The following is a 20,877-nucleotide window of genomic DNA, read 5'->3' as shown; positions in this document are numbered from 1 at the left end:
GCTTCCACTACAATTTTCCACTCAGCTGCTCTTGTTCTCTGGAGCAACAGGGAACAGGCCTGTTTCATCCTCTGCCCTTCACATATTTGAAGATGGCTGTTTATCTTCTCTTCTCTTCTTTCTAGGACCATTTGCTGTGTTGGGTTGCCTGTTTTTACCTTTTATAAGCCACTTGGTGATTCATTGTGTGTGTGTGTGTGTGTGTGTGTGTGTGTGTGTGTGTGTGTGTGTGTGTGTGTGTTTAAGCAGAAAAGTAGAGTATAAATAAATAAAGGATAGACTGGCATAAGAATAGGCAGGCTTTTGAATTCCCAGTATGACAGTTCCTCTTCTGATCTCTCTCATCTCCGAGGCATGCCTGTGAATTAAAATTAATCACCTCTTTAAAACAGAATAGACAATGATTTAAACCATGCATGGGAATTTCTGGGTCATTCCAACTGCCTCCAATTCCCCACTTGTGAGCACTGAATGTCTTGAGGGATGCAAATTGGTTCAGTTTCACGAGCAAAAAAATGGGTTTTGGACTCTCTGCTTTTAGATTTGTGTGTGTGTATGTATGTACAGTGTGTATTGCATAACAGATTCTTTACCCATGCAAATAAAATCATTATTGATGATTTACAGATTGCGCCAACTATTTAGGATCTTTCTCCTCTATGCTTCCTTTATCCTCCTCCTCTTCTCATTTCGATTTCTCCCTTCATTTTAAAAAAATAAAATGTGAAACCTACCAAAATGAAAAGCGAATTGATTGCATTATTCCAAACCTCCTTTATGAAAAGTTACCGTTGCAAAGCCAGATGTGAAATGTGGCTGTTGCAGATTACAGTCTGGGCTCTGGGTGACTTTTTTCTTCCCTCTTCTCCTCCTCCTTGGTGTTGTCTCCCCAAGGAGCTGAAATCTGCCTTCTCTCCAGCAGGAGGGAAATGGCGCTGCCTTGCAATTGCCTTCTGTAGCCTCTGCTGCAGGACACGCAGCTTGTAGCAGAGATAATGCCGCTTGTGTGGAAAGGGGGCTTATGGGGGAATTTTTAATTACAAATGGGTATGAGGGACCAGGTTGCCTAGGAGATGGGTAATGTGCTGCTGAGCGTTTTACTACTAGCAAATCTGCCAGAATAGACGATTAAAAGTTTATTGCTTTATCTGATGCCTGGATTGGTGGCCTTGTGAAAAACAAGCCCCTTTGCTCTTAGCTCACCCCTTGCAGAGCCACAGCAGGATGCTGCTGGCCAAGTGGCGCTTGTGCCCCAGGGCACAGGTGAGGTGTGTTTATTGCAGAAGGCAAAAGGAGGCTGGCTGCGTCTGCCGTCCTCTGCTACTACTCCCTGTGGGGAGCTGGCAAGCGAGGGTCCCGTTTCTGCCAGCTTGTGTTAGTATGACTGGTTTCCCCATCATTCTGTTGAGGCGAGGAAGCCGTGTGGCGAGGCAAAGGCAGGTTAAAGGCAAAGTGTCCTGAATTAACAGGGAAGCTATCCAGCAAAAAGTCATGTTGGAATGCAGGTGGCTGGGCAGAAGAAGGTGTCACACCAGCAACAGCCAGGCAGCAAGTGACCAATTTCTTCACCTACCTGCCCAGTCACACCCATCCTGTTGTGGAATAACAGCAGTATCCTGATCTCCAGAGTACGCGTTGATTGGTTGCTGCTTCGTTTTTCTGCATAGGCCTGATGCCGACAGATGAGGTGGGCAAGAACAGGTCCTGACGCAGGCAAATGGTTCTCCTTTTGGACAGAAGGTTGAACTAAATGACTTCTGTGGGCAACATCCTCTGGACGACAACTCTTGTTCAAGGCACTCACAAGAATATAAGAAGAGTCCTGCTGGGTCAGGACCGAATGCCCATCTAGTCCAGTGTCTTGCTTCCCACAGGGACCAACTCGATCCCTCTGGGGAATCTCCCAGCAGGGCATGAAGGCAATAGCCCTCTTCCACTGTGGCAACTGGTATTAAGGGGAACTTGGAAGTTCCACACAGCCATCCCACGAGTGGTGAGTGCCAACAGAAATGAATCCAAAATGGGGCCAACTAGAAGGAGGTGCCAACTTGCTTGGGAGAACTATTGAAGTTTGCAGAAGTACAAAAATTACTTTTTAAAAAAACAAAGCATTTTAGAGGGTTCCCCCCCCCAAAAAAAAACAGTCCAAGAAGGACTGAGCAGCCAAGGAATGTTGAGTGTCTATTTACAAAGAAAGACGTCCTAGAAGAGGCCGTGGCTGGCTGGAACCTAGAAGGAGAGCACTGCTCTTAGTCATGAGAGTTGAGGACCTGCAACCCAAATATTGCAGCATATCTTCCTCCCATTAATAAGACTTTCTGCCCATGAATTTGTCTAAACCATCTGACCTAGTGGTAGCCATAACATTTTGGGCCTGTGAATTCCATAAATAGATCGCAAACAGTTTTAAGAATGTGGACATTTGCAGTGGTGGTGGTGCCTTGTGGTTTGCCACTGGTGAGCCCTTGGCTAATGTGGATTTAACCTCTCTCCTGGTCAGTTCCACCCTCCATCCTTGGCATCAATAGCATATACCAAATGTTATGCGCCCAACTGCCTGTGTCTGTTCCACAGCCTGGCAGGTGCTGTATGGCCAGTGTCACGTGGCCATGTCAAACCAGGAGGGGGGGGGCGCCGACTAAGAGCTCCCTACTGTTATTTTCGCTCTGATTAGAAATTATTTATTCAGATTTCTGATTTTTGTTAAGCAAATGGATTAATAAAATGACTCATTTATGCAGACGGCACAAGCAGAAATGATTTTCTCCTGCTTAACTCCCCACACCCCCACCAAGAAGAAACTTCCTAGTATTCCTTAAGTACTTTGATTCAGGTAATCATTTAATTGCAAATATAAACCAGCAGTGCAAACCCTTTGCATTTTTAACCAGTGCCAGGCGGTGATGATGGTGGGAGTGGGAATATGCCATTCTGGAAGTGCTTCTTTAAAATTTAAATTTTATTGCTTTTTCTGCGTGCCGCCGCCGGTGATCTTGGAGAGCACAGCTGGTACGTTTACAACCACGTCCCACTAGGAAGATTAGCATTTTTTTAAAAAAAACTTTTTGCTGCCTTTTCTTGCTCTTTGCAGGGAATGCTGGTGCCCATGCATGGTGCCTAAGCTTGACTCTCCTCTAGAGCAAGGGCACAATCCGATTGGGAGCATCTCCCTTGTAAGCAAATGGCATAAGTTCCCATGGTGCCATGAATTTTCAAGGGACTCTCGTGGATTTCAAAGGGGCTTGCACAGGAGATGTGCCCAACATGTTACGTCCAGTAAGTGATCTTGACTATCTAAATTTCATGATATGCAGTCTATTTCGACTCTCCCACCTCAGCACAGGGCTTTTTACCTGGCAACTGGCAGCATCTCCCAACCAGAGGAGTTCCCAGAGGCCATGGTCTGCTGAATATACAAATTTCCTTAGTGGTGGATCTGAAAGTCTCCTCTAGCGTTCTCTTTCCAGTAATGGTCAACATGAAGCAGGACACAAAGGGCTTCCCTTTGATTTGTCTCCATCATTTGTTGCCCAGAAGAGGTATGCTTCAATCTTTAATGAGAACTGCCTGAAATAATGTTAGAAGAACCCTCCTGGATGAGACTGAAGGTCTCAGGTAGTTGAGCATCCTCTTTCACACAGTGGACAAACAGGTGCCTCCAGGATGTTCACAAGCAGGACACAAGAGCAATAGCCGTCTCCTGCTGTCAGCCCACACTGCTGGATGTACATCAGAGTGCCATATAGGTATCACAGCTAATAGTTATTTGATTTGATTACATTTATATCTCACTTTTTCCTCCAAGGAGCTTGCTTAGTTGCTTCTGATATCTGGAATCCCAAGGTGTACTTCCTCGGTGCACAGACTTTCCATTTAATTAATGTTGCTGATGGATACAGCAGTGTCAGCACGCAAATGCAGAGCATCTGGTGGCTGGTGAATGGGTGTGTTAGCCAAGGCCTCAGGCAAAGGGCCATAGCTCAGTGGTAGAGCATCTGCTTGAGAACCCGGACTGAAATCCTGGAGAACCTCTGCCAGTCAGTGTGGACTAGCACTCAGTAAGCTAGATAGACCAATGAAATGACTTGGCATAAGTTCACCTGTTCCTTGAGTGGCATGAATAATAGAATCGTAGAGTTGGAAGGGACCTGAAGCATCATCTGGTCCAACCCACCTGCAATGCAGGATCTCCACTAAAGCAGCCCTGACAGATGCCCATCCAACCTCTGCTTAAAAACCTCCAATAAGGAGAGTCTACCACTTTCCAATGGAGTTTGTTCCACTGTAACTTACAAGAATATTTGGCTATGTCCATTTAGACATAGACATCCTGTAAAACAAGTGAAGACCATAACATTGCTGGGCCAGAGCAAAGGTTGTCTAGCCAAGTCCTTTGCCTCTAGCAGCACTAATGTCCATCTCCAGTTCCTCTGCTGCAGTTTTTTCAGGGCAGCATGCTTTAGGGCTATCCTGGAACTCACCCGTAAACAACTGAGCCTTGCCTGGGGAAAGTATCAGAGAAAAGCTCTCACCTTTCTACTAGCCACCTTGGCTGCCTGCTAATAGAGAGGTAAAATTGAAGCATTGAAAATATGCATTTTATAATCACCCGGATTTATTCCTTCAGAGAGTTTATTACAACCTTTTTATTTTCATGCGTGGCAAATGTAATCTTATCTGGCGCGCCGGCTGGCCTAGCTCAGCTTGCTGAATCCGTTTTGCGGCGGAAAGCTATCAAACGCCAGTCTTCCAGGGCACACCGTGTCTGCATGTTAAAGTTGCTTGAACGCATTAAAGCAGCTGAAACGTGCATTAAAATATGGCACTTGGAGAATAGGATATCTATGCAATTAGCCATCTGATGCTTTCAACAGCTGCTTGTAAGTTAGATCCGGTGTATCAACAAAAGGGTACCTTGGAGATTTTGAAGAAGAAAAGAAAGCGAGCTGACTGGCTGCAGAAGAAGCCCTCCATTGGGAACTTCAAGGGGTTGTTGTTGTTTTCAAGGGATGTCAAGTTTGTGGGTGTGCCATAGATGCACAAGCATCTTGAACCTCCATTTTAACCCCCCCCGGTCTTTCTGCCTCTCCCCCACCCCACCCCCTGCCACCGCCTCTAGTGTTCAGGCATTGCAAGCTGATAGTGCCAAACTGGTCCACATGTTCCCAGGCACTGGGGAGCACAGCTACGAACCCTGCGAGTTCAAGAAGCAAAATCCTATTAAGATAACGTCACGGGTTTTCTGTTTTACTGTTTGCAAGCCAGCTGTAGTATCGCAAAATGGCACAACAGGGAGGTGCCTGCTGCCAAGGAGCCGTGCTGTAGATAAGATTGGGGAGGGGAGCATTGAGCCTCTGCTAGAATCCAAGTTCAGGTGATAAGGAATTTGGAACCCATCCAGCCTTTTGATTCAGACAAGCAGGGGTCCACAAACTCTGCTGAAACTCTCTTTTGCCCACCTGGCTGGGGAATTGAGCTGCTGCTACCACTATCCCCACACCATATTCCCAGGGCTGCATTAAAATAAAAATTAAAATGAAAGGGTCAGCTTGTTCTGCTCACTGCAGTCCAAGATGACACATTATGTAGGTCAGCAGCACTTGGGTCGTTCTATTTCCTGAAACTCCAGGAGAGCTGGGGAAGGCAGGATCTGAAGCCTGGTCACCTCCTGCAGACATCAGCCCTGTCATGAAGAGTCAGCAGTCTGGGACTTGGCTATCCACATCCGGACGCTGACCTGCCATCTTTGCTCTAGGTATTGTGAAGCAGGATAGGTCTGAGAAGGCTGCAGTTGCTCCGTCATGCAGGTGCCTTGGGAGGGTCAGGATCTCCTTGCTTCATTGCTAGAGTGCAGCTGTTTTGGGTTGGTGGGTGCAAGCAACTTGTGCTAGCAGTGGAGTACATGGCATCTCTCTTTTCCCAGGTGACCCCAGGTTTGGACGACAAAGAAGGGGAGCTCTTTGTGAAGGGGCCTACGGTATTTCTGGAATACTGGAACAGACCTAAGGAGACCAGGGATGCCTTCACTCCTGACGGCTGGTTTAAAACAGGTACCTTTGCATGCAGAAGATCCTAGATTCAATCCCTGGCAGCACCTCCAGTTAAAAAGGTCAGGTAGCCAGTGATGGATTGAACAGTCCCTTCTGTAACTGAGACCTTGGAGAGCCACTGCCAGCCAGAGAGATGAGATGGACAGAGTAACTGACCTGACATAAGACTACTAACTACCATACATTTTTTTATAGGACCCCCAAGCAGGGCCGGTGCTAGGGCTTTTTGCACCCTAGGCAAAATCACCTTCTGGCGCCCCCCCCCCCAGCACATGCGTCATGACGCATGCGTCATACCCCACGCACAACGCCGCTGACGCCCCTGCGTCCCCTCCATAGGCGGGAGGAGCGCAAGCCAAAAGGAGAGCTCAGCGCCCTCCCGCCTGTGGAGGGGGCGCTGTGAGCTCCTCAGCGGCTGCAGCGAGTGAGCAGCGGCGGCAGCACCCATAGCTGAAGGCTTCAGCTACGGGCGCTGCCGCCACCGCTCGCTCTCTCCACCGCTGAGGAGCTCACAGCCTCCCCTCCATAGGCAGGAGGAGCGCGAGCGTGCGCCGTGGGAGGGCGGCGGTGGCGCGGGGGTTTTGCGGGGCAGGCTGGCCAGCGCCCCCTCCATTTACACGCCCTAGGCAACTGCCTAGTCCGCCTAAATGGACGCACCAGCCCTGCCCCCAAGTGAGAGAGTCTTAGTGCGGTTGCCCCGTGGCAAGACTCCTCCATATTGGTTCATGGCACAAGACTATGGGAAAGATCTTCAGCCCTGGTTTGTTTGGCTGGGAACCAGGAACTGATGCAGCACTTGCGCCTGGCTGCTGCTCGGGCAAAGTTACTGGACCAGTGTTAGTAATATTGATTCATTAATACAGGAGTAGACATTGTGGTGTCCTCCATCTCCAACAGCCCCAGCCAGCGTCACTAATGGTCAGGGATGATGGGAGTTGTAATTCAGCAACATCTGCAGGGCACCGTGTTAGCTAAGCATAAATTAATATATCATTTATATCTCTTGTATGCAAATAACTCTGGACTTGGCTAACTCAATTTGCCCTTGCAACAAGTCAAGAGTAGCATAGTTCCCATTCGGTGTCCACTTACCTTTCCTGTTCCATGTTGAGCAGGGATTTGAACCCAAGCCCTGTTGGGACCTCCTTGTGTTCTGTCTGCAGCAGTAATGTGGTTAAGTGGTGTTTTGCTCATAGGGTTCAGTCAAGGATTCTCTGCTGATCATATGAACCCCTGGCTGAGTTGAGTCTCAGGAACTGAAATTCCCCATCCCTGATGGGGACGCCATACAGTTGTGCCCTAAAAATGGAATGTTTCCTTCTGCTAGCTCCATCCCTCAGCAGGAGGACCTGTTAAGAGTTACATTTTGGCCTCTGAAGCCTCTTGACCCAAAACCGTCTTGTTTTTGGCTCTTTCCCATTCCTGTTACTAGTGACAGTGTAAGTGTGTACACATGGGACATTTGCTCTCTCTTCGTTCAGCCCTGGTTGTCATTAATCTTGTAGGCTGCAGAAAGCTTGGGTGTCTGGTTAATTTCATTCCCGTCACTCAGTCTATTCCCACCCCTGCCCAGGTCTTTGTTTGCACACAGGGGGCACTTCCTTTCTGTATCGCTGCTTGTTTAATGTAATTTGGGCTGAGAAGGAATGTGAGAGGAAGACAACTATCATGCAGCATGGCACCAAATAAAATGAGCTGCAAACCATCAATGTCCCCAGTTCAAATCTCATCGCTGTGATAATTTGCTGAGTGTTCTAGATCAAGCGTCTGTCAGCCTCTCATCTGCAGTATCAGAATAATACATTGGCCTACCATGCAGGCCTGTTGTATGGATTACAGCAGGATAACATATGTGAAGCACTTTGGACAGTAAAATGCTATATAATAAAAATAATAATAATAATAACAACAACAACAACAACAACAACAACAACAACATTAATAACTGACTTGAATGCTTCAACCTGACTTTCTGGTGCCTTCTCTGTGACTTTACTGTGTGTGTTCTATTCATTTTGTGGTTGGTTGGTTGTGACTTGAATGAGAGCTGCAGTTTGGCAAGTTTTGCTCATGCCGCAGTCCTCCTGTGAGCAGCAAGATTTTGCGGCTTGATGTCAGTGGGCAATGCAGCATTGTGGGGCAATCCATTTAAAAAAGAAAAAAGAACGAAAGGATTTTTAAAAAGTTGACCCTCCTGATGAATATTTCAGATGCAAACGAATGGCATGCATTAATTATTGTAAAGAGATGTCTTTAGGAGAAAATGATTTTGAAATTCAGTTTAATTTCATTGTAATGCATTGCAAACAGGAAGGGAGTATGTGTGTTTAATTGGCTCTCGGGGGTATGGCCTGGAAGATGCCATGCCTTTGTCACAGACCATTAGCGATACAGACTGCATAATGAGAAACTACAATCAGCTCACAGCTGCTGGCTCCTACGGGGAGAGAATGATATTAAATGGAAATCAGTATAAATTAAACTTAACCCTTTCGCTGGGCAAATTTTAACTTCCAAGCAAGAAATGCTGGCAGCGGGGTGGTGGTGGGAGAAAATGACAGCTCTTCTGAATTAGAGGCAAGTTGGAGAAGCCTCAGAAGCCACCCTCCGTCCTACCACTGTTAATCTCATTTGACAGAGAGTGATGGCATTTTGATTGTTTCCGTCTGGTTGCACCCCACCTTCCCCTCCCCCCCAATTTTCCTCCTGTCCCCTTTTGGATCCTTTAGGGGGGAAATACGGTAGGCAACATATTTCCAGAGCTGACACCTCTTGATCCATAGTGCAGTGTTTCTCAACCAGTGTGCCTCCAGATGTTTTGGGACTACAACTCCCATCATCCCTAGCTAGCAAGACCAGTGGTTGGGAATGATGGGAGTTGTAGTCCCAAAACATCTGGAGGCACACTGGTTGAGAAACACTGCCATAGTGAGATGCAGGTTTGCAGGTGAGACTGCCTTGTTAGCTATTCAGAAAACTATGTATTTTGTATGTAGGCACATATGATGCACAAGGGCACAGGAAGGAATATAGGGAAGCTGTCTTTTAACTGAGCCAGGCCATTGGTCCATTAATCTCAGTATTGTTTACACAGGCTGGCAGCCAGTCTCCTGGATTTCAGGCAGGAGCTTTCCTCAGCCCTACCTGGAGATGCCAGGGATTTACCCTCGGGCCTTTTCCATGTAAAGCATGTATCACAGTCCTTTGGTACACAAATGCTTCACCGAGAAGAGACCAGCTCTTCAGACTGAAAGGCAGAACTCTTGCGAGTCCTACTGAGCTCCCCACTTGTATTCTGCAGTTTTAGCAGATACCGTCCTTGTGCCTTGAAACTTGATCCCTGAAGCAATGAGGTCTACAAACTTTTTAAAAAAAGAAATCGAGTGAATACTGAGATACTTAGAAGGTTGGATTCTGCTGTTGTGCTGTGGGTGCACAGAGCATACCCAGCCATACACATAAGACTGAGCAGCAGCATGCTCTTCCTCTTCTATTGTTATGAATCCCAGAGAGGTACCTACTCCAAAGCATTTTGTAGCAGCAGCAAAAATGACGGTTACTAAGTGAGTTCTAGAGGAAGCATTTGAATGAGTTAAACAGAGTTAATTACTGCCATGGTGTTCCAAAGAATGCAAATGAAGCATATTATAACTGCAACAAGGGCATTTACTGACACAGCTCTATCATGGCTTGTGGAAAATACCTTAAAATCCTACTTGCCAGCATTAGAGTCTTAACTGCTCGTGCAACCAGGCACTCAGGATTTTTCCAGTCCTAGTCACATAGGTATAAAGAGAAAAGATAGAGAAAGGCAGCAGTGAACAAGGGAAGGAACTATTACCTACCCCAATTTAAAGGCAACCTGGGCCCCCAGACTCAGTTCCAACCTTAGGTCTGAATGCGGCCACTTATGTCCCCCCTTCCCATCCTGGGCATGGGGCCCAATGTGGCGAAGCTGCTGCTGAGGCATTCTTCAAGGGCATGTGGAACCTGGCCCTCAGTTGGGGTGGGAGCACAACTGGAGCAAAGTAAACCTGGCGACGGTGCGCTGCTCTGCCTCTAATAACTTCTGAGCCATAATTGAGCATTCTGCTTATTGCTAATGACAATCCTAGGAACCAGCAGGTCAGCAAATGAAGAATAATCACTAGTAGAGAAAGCACATGCAGATTCTAATACGCTGCACTTGGTGATGGATTGAGCCACATTAAGATGGAGCTCCAAAGTTCTAGGCAGGTAGGGTAACTGAAGTCTGTAAGGGTCAGAAAGAGAGCTAGAGGTGGGAACAAATGCCCCATGGATATAATGGAGGGCTGTTAATGGTGTGTGTCTTTGTGTACTTATTTATGAAAGGAAATAATGCAGCTGGCCTTGGCTCTCCTTGCAACTGTTCAGGCTCTTACTTACATAAAGAAGCATCTTCTTCTGCATCTTGACATGCCAGTAAACAATCCCACATATGATGGGCTAAAAACTTATGGTTGCCTAGCTGTGTGTGAACAAGACTCTCCCTGTCATTGGCTGAGCTTCTGTGGTGTCATGAAATGTTCACTAACACTCTGACTTATCCATGGAATGATGACAAACTGCGTGTTCCTGTGAGGGATGTGAAAGGTCACTTTGGTGCAGATAGACCTTTATACATGAGCCCCATAAAATGCAATAAATGCAGTCCACAACACCAAGACCACTGTTCTCCACAAGAAGAAGTGACCCAGGTGAATTCAGTGCAAGTAGTCACAAAACCACTCAAGCAGTTACAGGCAGCGTTCTAAAGCTCACAAAGAGTACGGTACTTCCTAAATTGCAAAATGCTACAAAATGGTGGGGTGAAAAGCAGCACTCCTTGTGCATTAGCATCATGTCTACGGTTTCTTGAATCCCAACTGTTGCTTTTGTGTTCTCCCAATACCTTGAAATAAGGACATAGTCCGCCAGGAGCTTTTCCTGCTGTAACTCTGTGGAAGTGAATATAAGAGCGCAGAGTGGCTACACTAGTTTGGTTGAAAGATGGGCTTTCATCTTGAGTGTCTATGTGCATCCCCCTCCCACTGTGCAAAGGATTTCTCCCAAAGGAAAAGCACGCTGTGCAGCATGAGTGGCAGGGAGAGGCAAGATCATAGAGCTATGTTCTCCCCGAGGATAGCCTAGCTCCATTCACATTTGCCCACACGTCTAGGAAAGTAGAACCTGGGAGTATTTGGTGAGATTTATTTTCAATTACAGGTTGAGGCAGAGACATGAAATAGTGCCGACTTTGAAAGTGGTGCATAAATCCTGCAAGCAAATCCATGTATATCAGCTCCATATAATAAGACTTTATTGATTGCTATATTGTATCTGTCAGAATAAAACTCCCTTAATGCCTGCATCAGGGCCAGGAAGATAGAGGCCTTGGCTGGTAACGGAATCTGATTCAAGAATCAATGCAGTTTGATTAATATGTTGTTAAGAAAGTAAGAGTTATTTAACTTGTTTGACGTGGGCTTTAAACCAATGACTCATTTCTATTAAGCTCCCCTGCTTTTGAGCTGTGCAGAAAACATAAATGCAATCAATGTTGCTCTTTTGCAAGTAACCAAATCCTGTATTTTGGTATTCAGAGCTTATATTACAGTTCCTTTTACGGAAGTCCCAGTCTCTACCTTTCAAATGCATTTCTTTTGGTTCAAAATAAATATTTGCATATCCTAAGCTTCCAGGGCTGGCCCAAGACATCTTGCAGCCTGAGGCAAAGGATAAGATGGTGCATGCACACACAGGGGAGTTGACCGGACTAGTGGTTGAATCTTGCCTGAACACAGGTGATGGGACAACATTGTCCATGATACCTGAGGGTAGCAAGATAGTTTAAGGGGCCCAGGTGTAAGCAGCAGGTTATACAGGTTGTATAACACACAGTGATCTGTCTTCCAGTCAGGGGGATACAGTCCCGCCCGCTGCCCAGCTTCTGCAGCAGTTGCCTCTCTCTGCCTAATAGTGGGGCTGCCCGGCAAGTTTCTGCAAATGCATTGTGCACCACACAGAACAGACTGCTTGATTTCACCATTCTGAGAATCTTAATTGTTGTTTCTAAGTAGCGAAGGCACCCAGAGGATGTGAGAATTTCTTCCCTGCTATTTCTGCAGAGTTTTCTGCTTTTCTACCCAACAGTCTCAGACTTTTTACAGAGCACCTTGAATATCATTGTTTTAGGGATCGCAGCTGTAAATCAGACACATTTTGGAGTGTGGGTTGCAGTATGGATGATTCCATTGTTTAGGTAGGATGCAGGTCTGTTGCTTTTCACATTTCCCCAAATTTGGATGCTGCCCGCGGCTGGTGGAATGTGACCACAATTGAGAGAATACAAAAAAGGGGGCAGTGGGGGATTTTCAAATCATGAACATGGCACTAATGTGCAATGATAGTTATTTTTAAATCTAACATTTCTTAACACTTTGCAGTTCAGGAACTACTAAAGCAAACAGCTGTCACTGTATTTCCTCATGAGCCTCAGAATATATTTTCACAGCAGATAATTGCCCCTTCACCTATGGAAAGTAAATATGGTAGAGTCCACATAATTATCTGCACCTGTGGAACTACTTGGCAGTATCCACTTCAATCATTGATGGATTTCCTTCTGGCAGGTCAAGTTTTAAAATGTTTGGACCCTTGAAGGCAACCGACCAGGACTTCTAGCGGTCTGAGGGCAGAATGCCAGTGCTCTGCTAAACTCCTGGCCCTCCCCCAATGGCTCATAGAAGAAGGATAAATTATGCAAGATTTGCAGATGTGCCTGATTTGCAGAATCCATTCAGGTGTAGAATAGATGTCACATTGGCACAGAATTTCAATCTGTTCTGTGGTTAGCCCTGAAGGTTCTGTTCATTCCCCTGTGAGTCCTTTTGACCTTCAACCCTAAGAGGATAGAAGACCAAAAAAACCCAAAAACACCCCTTCACTTGAGCTTGGCTGGTCTTGTTCTGTTCCCTTCAATGCCAGCTAGCACAGAGAAGGTTAAGCAGATGGCACGCTGCAATACTACACTGAGTTGGCAGTGGCTTTTTCTGGCTCTTTCCAATCCCCAGAGAGAAGCAGGTGTTCCCCACTCCAGGGTGGGCATTTGTTTCCATTCATGGGCGTTCACACCTGAGATAGAAATCACTTGCGCCTGTTCGGCACAAGCTATAAATAGGAACATGTCTAATTAAAATCCTAGCATGCAATATTTTCCCCATGTTTGTTTACATTGTCTCTCCCAGTCATAAATTCGATTAATACTATTTTTTGTTTTAAATTATTGCTTAATTATGAGCTCCTGCAAGTGTTGCATATGACTTATCAGCAGGGTAAGCCCGCTGCATGAAATACACATGCCCAAGGCTGGGAAGAGGGAGAGTTTTCTAGTAAGCAGAGGTTAAGATCCAGAGAGTGGCCTGGTGGGATGATGTGATTAACTCAGATGGACTGGGAAGATCTGCTTAGCCTTGACCTCTAGGATTATGTCTCTTTTGACATATCCTTGCCTATAGATGGTCCCCTAACTTAATTAGCTCCAGCAGCAAGGCACTGTACTCTAGCTTTGCCCAGGGATGGGAACATCTGGCTTAGGGGTCATGTGCAGACCTCGACTTAATTTCCTGTTGGTTGTGGAGGAGGGACAGGAATGGGGGGGGCGGGTTGTCCACCACTGGCTCTGCCCCTGTCCATCACTGGCACACAGTCCCCAATAGATTTCTCACAAGGGAATATGATAGGAGCAAATCAGGAATACCATTACGGGGCCGATAACACTACCAGGGCTTCCTCAGTTCCACAGGAAGGACGTCACTGCCTTGGATTCTCAGAAGCCATTTCTAAATGCCCAAATCTATATACCGTACATAAAAATGTAAAATGTTCATGTTTGTTAACTTCCACTTTTCTCCGAAACTGCTTGACCGATTGCGTTCAAATTTGGACACAACATTACATTCCAATATGCGAGTGTTTCCATAACCTTAGATTATACAGATGTCAAACCTGTCACAGGTAAAAACATGAATTTGTCTTTAAAAAACATAGCGCCCTCCAGTGGATGTCAAAGGAACAGATGCCATATCCTTTTGTGTAGCAATAGCGCCATACTCCCGCCCCTCCTCCTCCCTCCCCATCGAGGCCTCTCCATAATTGCACACCGTCAAGAGCCAGGCCGGGCCCCACAGGCCCCACCCCCGGCAGAGCCGACGCCCCAAGAGCCAAGTCTCCCCGGAGGCCGTGCCGCCAATGGAGCCAACGCCCTGTGAACCAGGCCGGCCCCAGAGGATGCACCGCCGCCGGAGCCGCTGCCCTGAGAGCCATGCCAACCCGACAGGCCCCACAGACAACGGAGCCGATGCCCCGAGACCCACACTGCCATGGCAGGCCCCACCACCAACGGAGCCGACGCCCCAAGAACCAGTCCGGCCATACAGGCCGTATACTTTCCTTTCATTACAATTTCACACACTGAGCTACAGCAATGTGTGGCCGGGTACACCTAGTACTATACATACATAAATAAATACATAAGAGACCACCAGTCCGGGTTCCATCTCTGGCATTTCTGAGTAGGGCTGGGAATGTTTCCTGCCTGAGACCCTGGAGAGATGCTGCCAGTCAGTGTATACAGTATGCACTGAGATGGATCAATGGTCTGATTGAATATAAGGCAGCTCCCTACATTCCTAAATAGGACATTAAAGATGGACATTCCCTGGGCAAATCTGTATTTGACCTTATAGCTGCTGTACTTCAATTAAAAGAAACTCTGAGACCGTTGAAATGAGCAGCTGCAAAATTGGAATTCACTGAATAATTTTATCCAGTGTCTCAGGATAGTATGGGTAGTTACTGCACAAAGAAAATGTAATTGTCCCTCATTTACTGTTCAAACTTTGATGCACTAGCAAGCATAAATTTATGTTTAGATTGTGCATTATATTTATGTTTTCAAAAGCCAGCTATCAGAATATATGGTCTTCTTTCTCCAACTTAGGTTATAACCAGCTATGCCATAACCTCAGCTGTTCTTTTCCAAGCAATGGCCGCAGCAGCATGGGGATTCTGACCCAAGCAGGAATTCATGGCAGGGTCAGACAGGGCAAAGCAGTGCAAAGTTCTGGTTTCAAAAAGGCAGGGTCAAAGTAGAATCATAGAGTTGGAAGAGACCACAAGGGCCATACAGTCCAACCCTCTGCCAAGCAGGAAACACCATCAAGGCATTCTTGACATATGGCTGTCAAGCCTCTGCTTAAAGACCTCCAAAGAAGGAGACTCCACCACACTTCTTGGCAGCAAATTCCACTGTCGAACAGCTCTGACTGTCAGGAAGTTCTTCCTAATGTTTAGGTGGAATCTTCTTTCTTGTAGTTTGAATCCTTTGCTCCATGTCCGCTTCTCTGGAGCAGCAGAAACAAGATAGTAGACAAGATGAAACAGAGTCCCAGGTTCTAGTAATAGAAGCAAGGTATATTCACATATATTTGGCGTGGGGGACCTTTGTCCTTCGAGAACTATAACTCCCATCATCCCTTGCCATTGGCCATTCTTGCTGGAACTAATGGGAGTTGTACTTTTGAAGGGCTAAACTTAGGTTCTCCACATTAGAAGGAAATCAGCAAGATGCAAATAGCACTTTGGACAGCTCCACTGAGCGCTTAGGTAGCTGACACATACAGTAGAAGCAACTCAAATTTTGTTTCAGCAACAGGCAACCCCAAAAGAAACACACATTAAACACAGCTCCATCTCCAGCTGTGCCTTTGTGAGAGGAGTCTCTTCAGTTAAAGGGACCTGTTGTTGTTTAGTCGTTTAGTCGTGTCCGACTCTTCATGACCCCATGGACCATAGCACGCCAGGCACTCCTGTCTTCCATTGCCTCCCACAGTTTGGTCAAACTCATGTTCATAGCTTCGAGAACACTGTCCAACCATCTTGTCCTCTGTCGTCCCCTTCTCCTAGTGCCCTCAATCTTTCCCAACATCTTTCCCAACTGGTCTTTTCCAGGGAGTCTTCTCTTCTCATGAGGTGGCCAAAGTATTGGAGCCTCAGCTTCACGATCTGTCCTTCCAGTGAGCACTCAGGGCTGATTTCCTTCAGAATGGATAGGTTTGATCTTCTTGCAGTCCATGGGACTCTCAAGAGTCTCCTCCAGCACCATAAAGGGACCTAGCCTGCTTTTAACGCCTGTTGACTCCAGCCACACAGAGGTGACCATGATTCTACTGAGGCCACTGTCCTGGAGTCAGAGAAAGGCAATGGAATCTCCTCGAGCCAGAAAGGCACTGGTGCAATGGGCTGCTTTTGTGCCAGCAATTCTAGGATAGTAGAAGGTGATAGTTCAGGGGCTGGCTCTGAAGATGTTTCACTCTTCCATGCAGAAACTTCCTCTGAATCCATAGTATTCTGGAGTCATGAGACAGCCGTACACGTTGAGTTCCATTCATACATCTGATAAAGGTTTTCTTTCTTTTTTTCATTTTCTCTGTTATTTCATGTAGCACACTCACATCTTCAAGGCTTGGCAAGCGCCCACTGTGGCTCAGAGGTAGTGGTGGGAATGTCCCCAGGCTGAAACTCTTGGAAAGCACTGTAAAGAATATTGAGCTGACTCTGTAGCAGGCAACATCCTATGATCCTCCTCTTCCTTGTATGTAAGGAAAAACAGCATCCCAAAAATGGAGGTGGGGGTGGAATCTGATAAGAAATAATATCACAGTATCCGGGGCTTTGTTTTCTCAGTTTTTAAAGCTTTCATCCCCTCTCCCTCTCCTCTCCACACTGCCTTCTGTCACCCCAGTGTCTGGAAGCAGTGGCTTTGTTTGCAACCTCCCCAGTTCAAGGCCAAATGCCTTGTAAGCAGTTAGCCTTTTATTTAACTCAGTGTTTTGCCCAGCCAGCTGATAAGGACATATGAAAGAAGAAGAAGAAGCCTCTGACTTCTAAGGGCTTCCAATTCCTTCCCACTCTGTAATCCTGGGCAGATAACATCATTGGGAGTGATAGCCCCAGGCTCTTTGCTTTCAACAGAAGCCTCCCTGTGGGCTTCACTCAAGACAATTGAGAACATATTTACTCAGAACTAATGGCATTGTGATGGAAGCAAAAATGTGGGGGAGGGAGGGTGGCTGCAGCACTTTGCTTACAGTGGTTGGTGACGAAAGCTTCTCTATTTTTAAATAAAAGGGCTACTTGGACTCCTTTTGCAGGGAATCCTCTGCACCACTGCCACTGTGCCCACCCGCTGCTACCTTGGTGGACTATTTACCAATCCTGCTCATTCACGAGAGACAACAGGAAGGTCACTGCATGGGCGTAGGGGGGAGAGAGTTATTGCTTGCTTTAGCTAGACGTGTAATTGATCCCGGAGCTGTTCTGCAAAGGGCAGGAGCGGAGCAAAGGGGTTTTAACTCCAGCATCTTGGTTATTGCAATGACTTTTTGCCAAGCTTCAGCCTCTCAAGCTGCTGAGTGGCATGGCAGACTCTCTTTCTTCCTTTTCATCATCTGCAGGGATGCCTATAAATACTTAAATGCTAATGTGAGAGAAAGTAGAAAAAGGGAAGGAAGGAAGGAAGGAAGTTTCCTATTTATGGTGACCTGTTTTTTTTTCTCTAGAAACTCCACAGCACCTTGACGGCAGTTGACAGGGAGGAACATTTTTATTTCATAATGCAAGAACTCAGGGTCACGCAATGAAATCAGATGACTGGAGCTTCAGGATTGCCCAAAATAATCTGCACCCCAGAGTACATTGCATAATTAACTTATGGAAATCACTGCCACAAAATGTGGTCTTGTCCACTGGCTTAGGTGCCTCTGAAGGGAATTAGACAAATTAATAGAGGATGGATCTCTTGGTGGCTGTTAGTCATCATAAGGGGGACATGCAACAGAATGTTTCAGTGTGAAGTACTCCTTTTCAGCATGCTAGTCAGCCAGCCATGTCTTCTTTTAGAATAGTCCATTCCATTCCACCTCTTTGCTTGTTTTCAGTCTTCCTTTCCTTCAGTTCTAAAAGTCAGCCAGCATTCCATGGCCTCTGTGTATGTTCAGGCCTGGGCTGTTTGGGGTCTCCTACCCACCTCTCCTTAGAGACCCCCACCGCCCCAAAAAATGTACTTCTGTAAATCCTTTTGTGCTTGTATGGTGCTATCTTGACTGCATAAGGCTCTGCTTTCAGAGAATGAGTTCGCCATGTGGAACCATGTTTAGAGGCAGTATGCTGCTGGGGAGCAACAGCTGGTCTGAAGAGAGGGCTAGGTGCCTCTATGGGTGGATATGGCTTAACTGGGTTTTTTTTTTTGAAATATTCTGCCCTACAGCTAAGAGACAAATCACCTAGGAGGGTTGGGTAGTTGGCAGTTCAGTCAGCTCTGGCTTAAGAATAAAAATAAAATTTTTACTATTTATACCCCGCCCATCTGGCTGGGTTTCCTCAACCGCTCTTGGCAGTACTCAGCAGAATAGTAAAAACACCGTAAACATTAAAAACTTCCCTAAACAGGGCTGCCTTCAGATGTCTTCTAAAAGTCAGATAGTTGCTTATCTGTAGGGAGGATGTTCCACAGGGAGGGCGCCACTACTGAGAAGGTCCTCTGCCTGGTTTCCTGTAACTTCACTTCTCATAGTGAGGGAACCCACAGAAGACCGTCGGAGGAGGATCTCAGTGTCTGGGCTAAACAATGGGGGTGCATTAAACACCCAGTGCAGGTACAGCCCATTGGAGGCCCATCCTTTTAGGATACCAGATTTGCACCTTATCCAATTTTAAGGCCTGCAATCTACACACACCCCAGAGATTTCTGCACGTTCCAGTGACTGATCTGTCCTTTCTGCCTGCAGGGAGAAGTAACAACAGAGCCAGTATGATCTGCACAACAAGGAATCAAGGCTCTGGCACATTATTAAAAAAACACCTGTGCTTCAAGGCAGGCACTTCTTGATTTGCCCACATTTTCAATTACCAGCTTGACTTTTGTGTGCCCAAACCCTATAGCGCAGGGAGCTTGCCAGGCAGGCTCCTCAACAGCACTATTAGGCGTTAGTAGCCAAATGGAGATGTAGGAGTGAGTGGCTTGGCATTCGTCAATGGAAGGCTACCTTTGCCTAGGCTCCTGCCTCCTAGGTACCTGAAGCAAGTGTGTGAGAGAGAGCACCTCTGCAGCCTCTCCCAGAACTGTTGGCTTGTCTCCACCCTGCCTCTTGTTGAGGAAGAGCTTATTAGCAGAGTTCTCTGCAAAAAAGAAAAAAAAGCCCTTGAGTGGGTTTCCTTTTCTGTCTTTCTGTTGTTCTTTTTTAAAGGTGTAAATGCCAGGGGAGGCTCTACCAGCGCCTCGCATTCTTTCATCTCGGCAGGGCTTTGCCCTTTCTCGCAGCATGACTCCGACAGCAGGCTCTGTGCTGCTGTGCGCAGAATACAAACAAACTCATGGAGTTCGGAGCATGACAAGAATTCCATTGCAGGCAGGCAGGATGCTGCGTGCTCCAGGGCCCTCCATGGCGAGAGCTTCTGAGATCTGCTTCCCTGGTTAACTCCTTCTCTCCTGACCACAGAGTGCCAAAATCCAGGAAGGGCAGCAGAGCACAGCTTCTCCTCACGGAGAGTGTGAGAAATGGAAGGAAAAACAGGGCACTCATAAATATATGCGGTTGGCATAGAAGAGGTGGACACCAGCTTTTGGGTTTAAAATACAGTCACAGCTTTATTGATTAGATAGAGTTCATAAATGAGAAACTGTGACCAGGACATTTGTCAGAGGTGTCTCTTTTTTCTGTCCAAAAACATCTGAAAGGCTGCAGGTTCCCCATCTTTGGCCTCAAGATTTTTATTATGTTAAGCAGTATAAACTTTTTTTAAAATAATTACATTACACAGTCATACCTCTGGATACGAATGCTGCGGGTTGCGTACAACACAGGTTACGAACGCGCCAAACGGAACAGGTTACTTCCGGGTTCAGCGGTTCGTGCATGTGCAGAAGCGCCGAATCACGACCCGTGCATGCACAGAAGCGCTGACGCGGGTTGCGAACAGATCCCATTCACAACCAGAGGTACCACTGTAAACCTACAGGCCTTATTGTCCCACCTGCCAATTGTGATTGGTATTGAGTATCTCATAACCTATAGAATGGTGACATGCACTCCCCACACCCACACCGCAAGGAAAGGAAAGGAAAAAAATATGCCCACTCCTAGCCGATAATCCTACCTGGTTCCTCTAGCCTAAAACCTTGGGGAACCTGTTGTTACTGTGATGGGCTGTGTCTTCTGTGCAGCCTGCTGGCCACAAATGAGCCTCAGCAGGGCGAAACCTAGATACTAGGAGAGGATGGGTGACTACAATGGAGAATCAAGTTCTTTATAAGTATTGATAGATAATAAGCAGATGGCAAGGTTTTGAGGAAGGTTTGGACTGTCCTTTTGTGCCGTCTCCTTTCCCCACAGAAGCCTTTGATGCTTTATTAATCATTGCAGCAGTAGGAATCCAGAAGACACCAGGAGTCTATAGGAAGAGATGCAGAGGGAATCTCTAGCAGCCACCTCAAGCCAAACTTTCCTTACAGTGTGTTTTGTTTCAGGCAGCTGTGCCTGCTGCTCAGGTGAGATGCAGCTGGGAGACAAATCCACCCACAGTCTGGTGATCAGAGTCTGGTCAGGCCAGGGTCAAAGTCCAGCAAGGCTGATTAGCAGAAAGGAGTCAGATTCTGACATATGTGTTCAGACAAACTGGAAAGTCAGGTTTAAGACAGGGTTTAAGACAGGGATGTGGGTGGCACTGTGGGTTAAACCACAGAGCCTAGGGCTTGCTGATCATAAGG

The 20,877-nt window shown here is 46.6% G+C and overlaps 1 protein-coding gene across 6 annotated transcripts in view; it reads left to right on the top strand.

Moving 5' to 3' along the window:
• Nucleotides 1-20,877, top strand: part of ACSF3 (acyl-CoA synthetase family member 3) — a 64,354-nt gene that overhangs the window by 30,771 nt on the left and 12,706 nt on the right. For all 6 annotated transcript variants that reach the window (XM_035118956.3, XM_088671968.1, XM_035118959.3 and 3 more), the window contains one exon: nt 5,924-6,050. In XM_035118956.3, coding sequence (XP_034974847.3) covers nt 5,924-6,050 — 127 coding nt within the window. The remainder of the gene's footprint in view (nt 1-5,923; nt 6,051-20,877) is intronic.

Source organism: Zootoca vivipara, chromosome 6 (genome assembly GCF_965207765.1).
Source record: "Zootoca vivipara chromosome 6, rZooViv2.hap1.1, whole genome shotgun sequence".
Lineage (NCBI taxonomy): Eukaryota > Metazoa > Chordata > Lepidosauria > Squamata > Lacertidae > Zootoca > Zootoca vivipara.
Note: the sequence above shows the minus strand (reverse complement) of the source record. Positions and strands in the feature narration are given on the sequence as shown.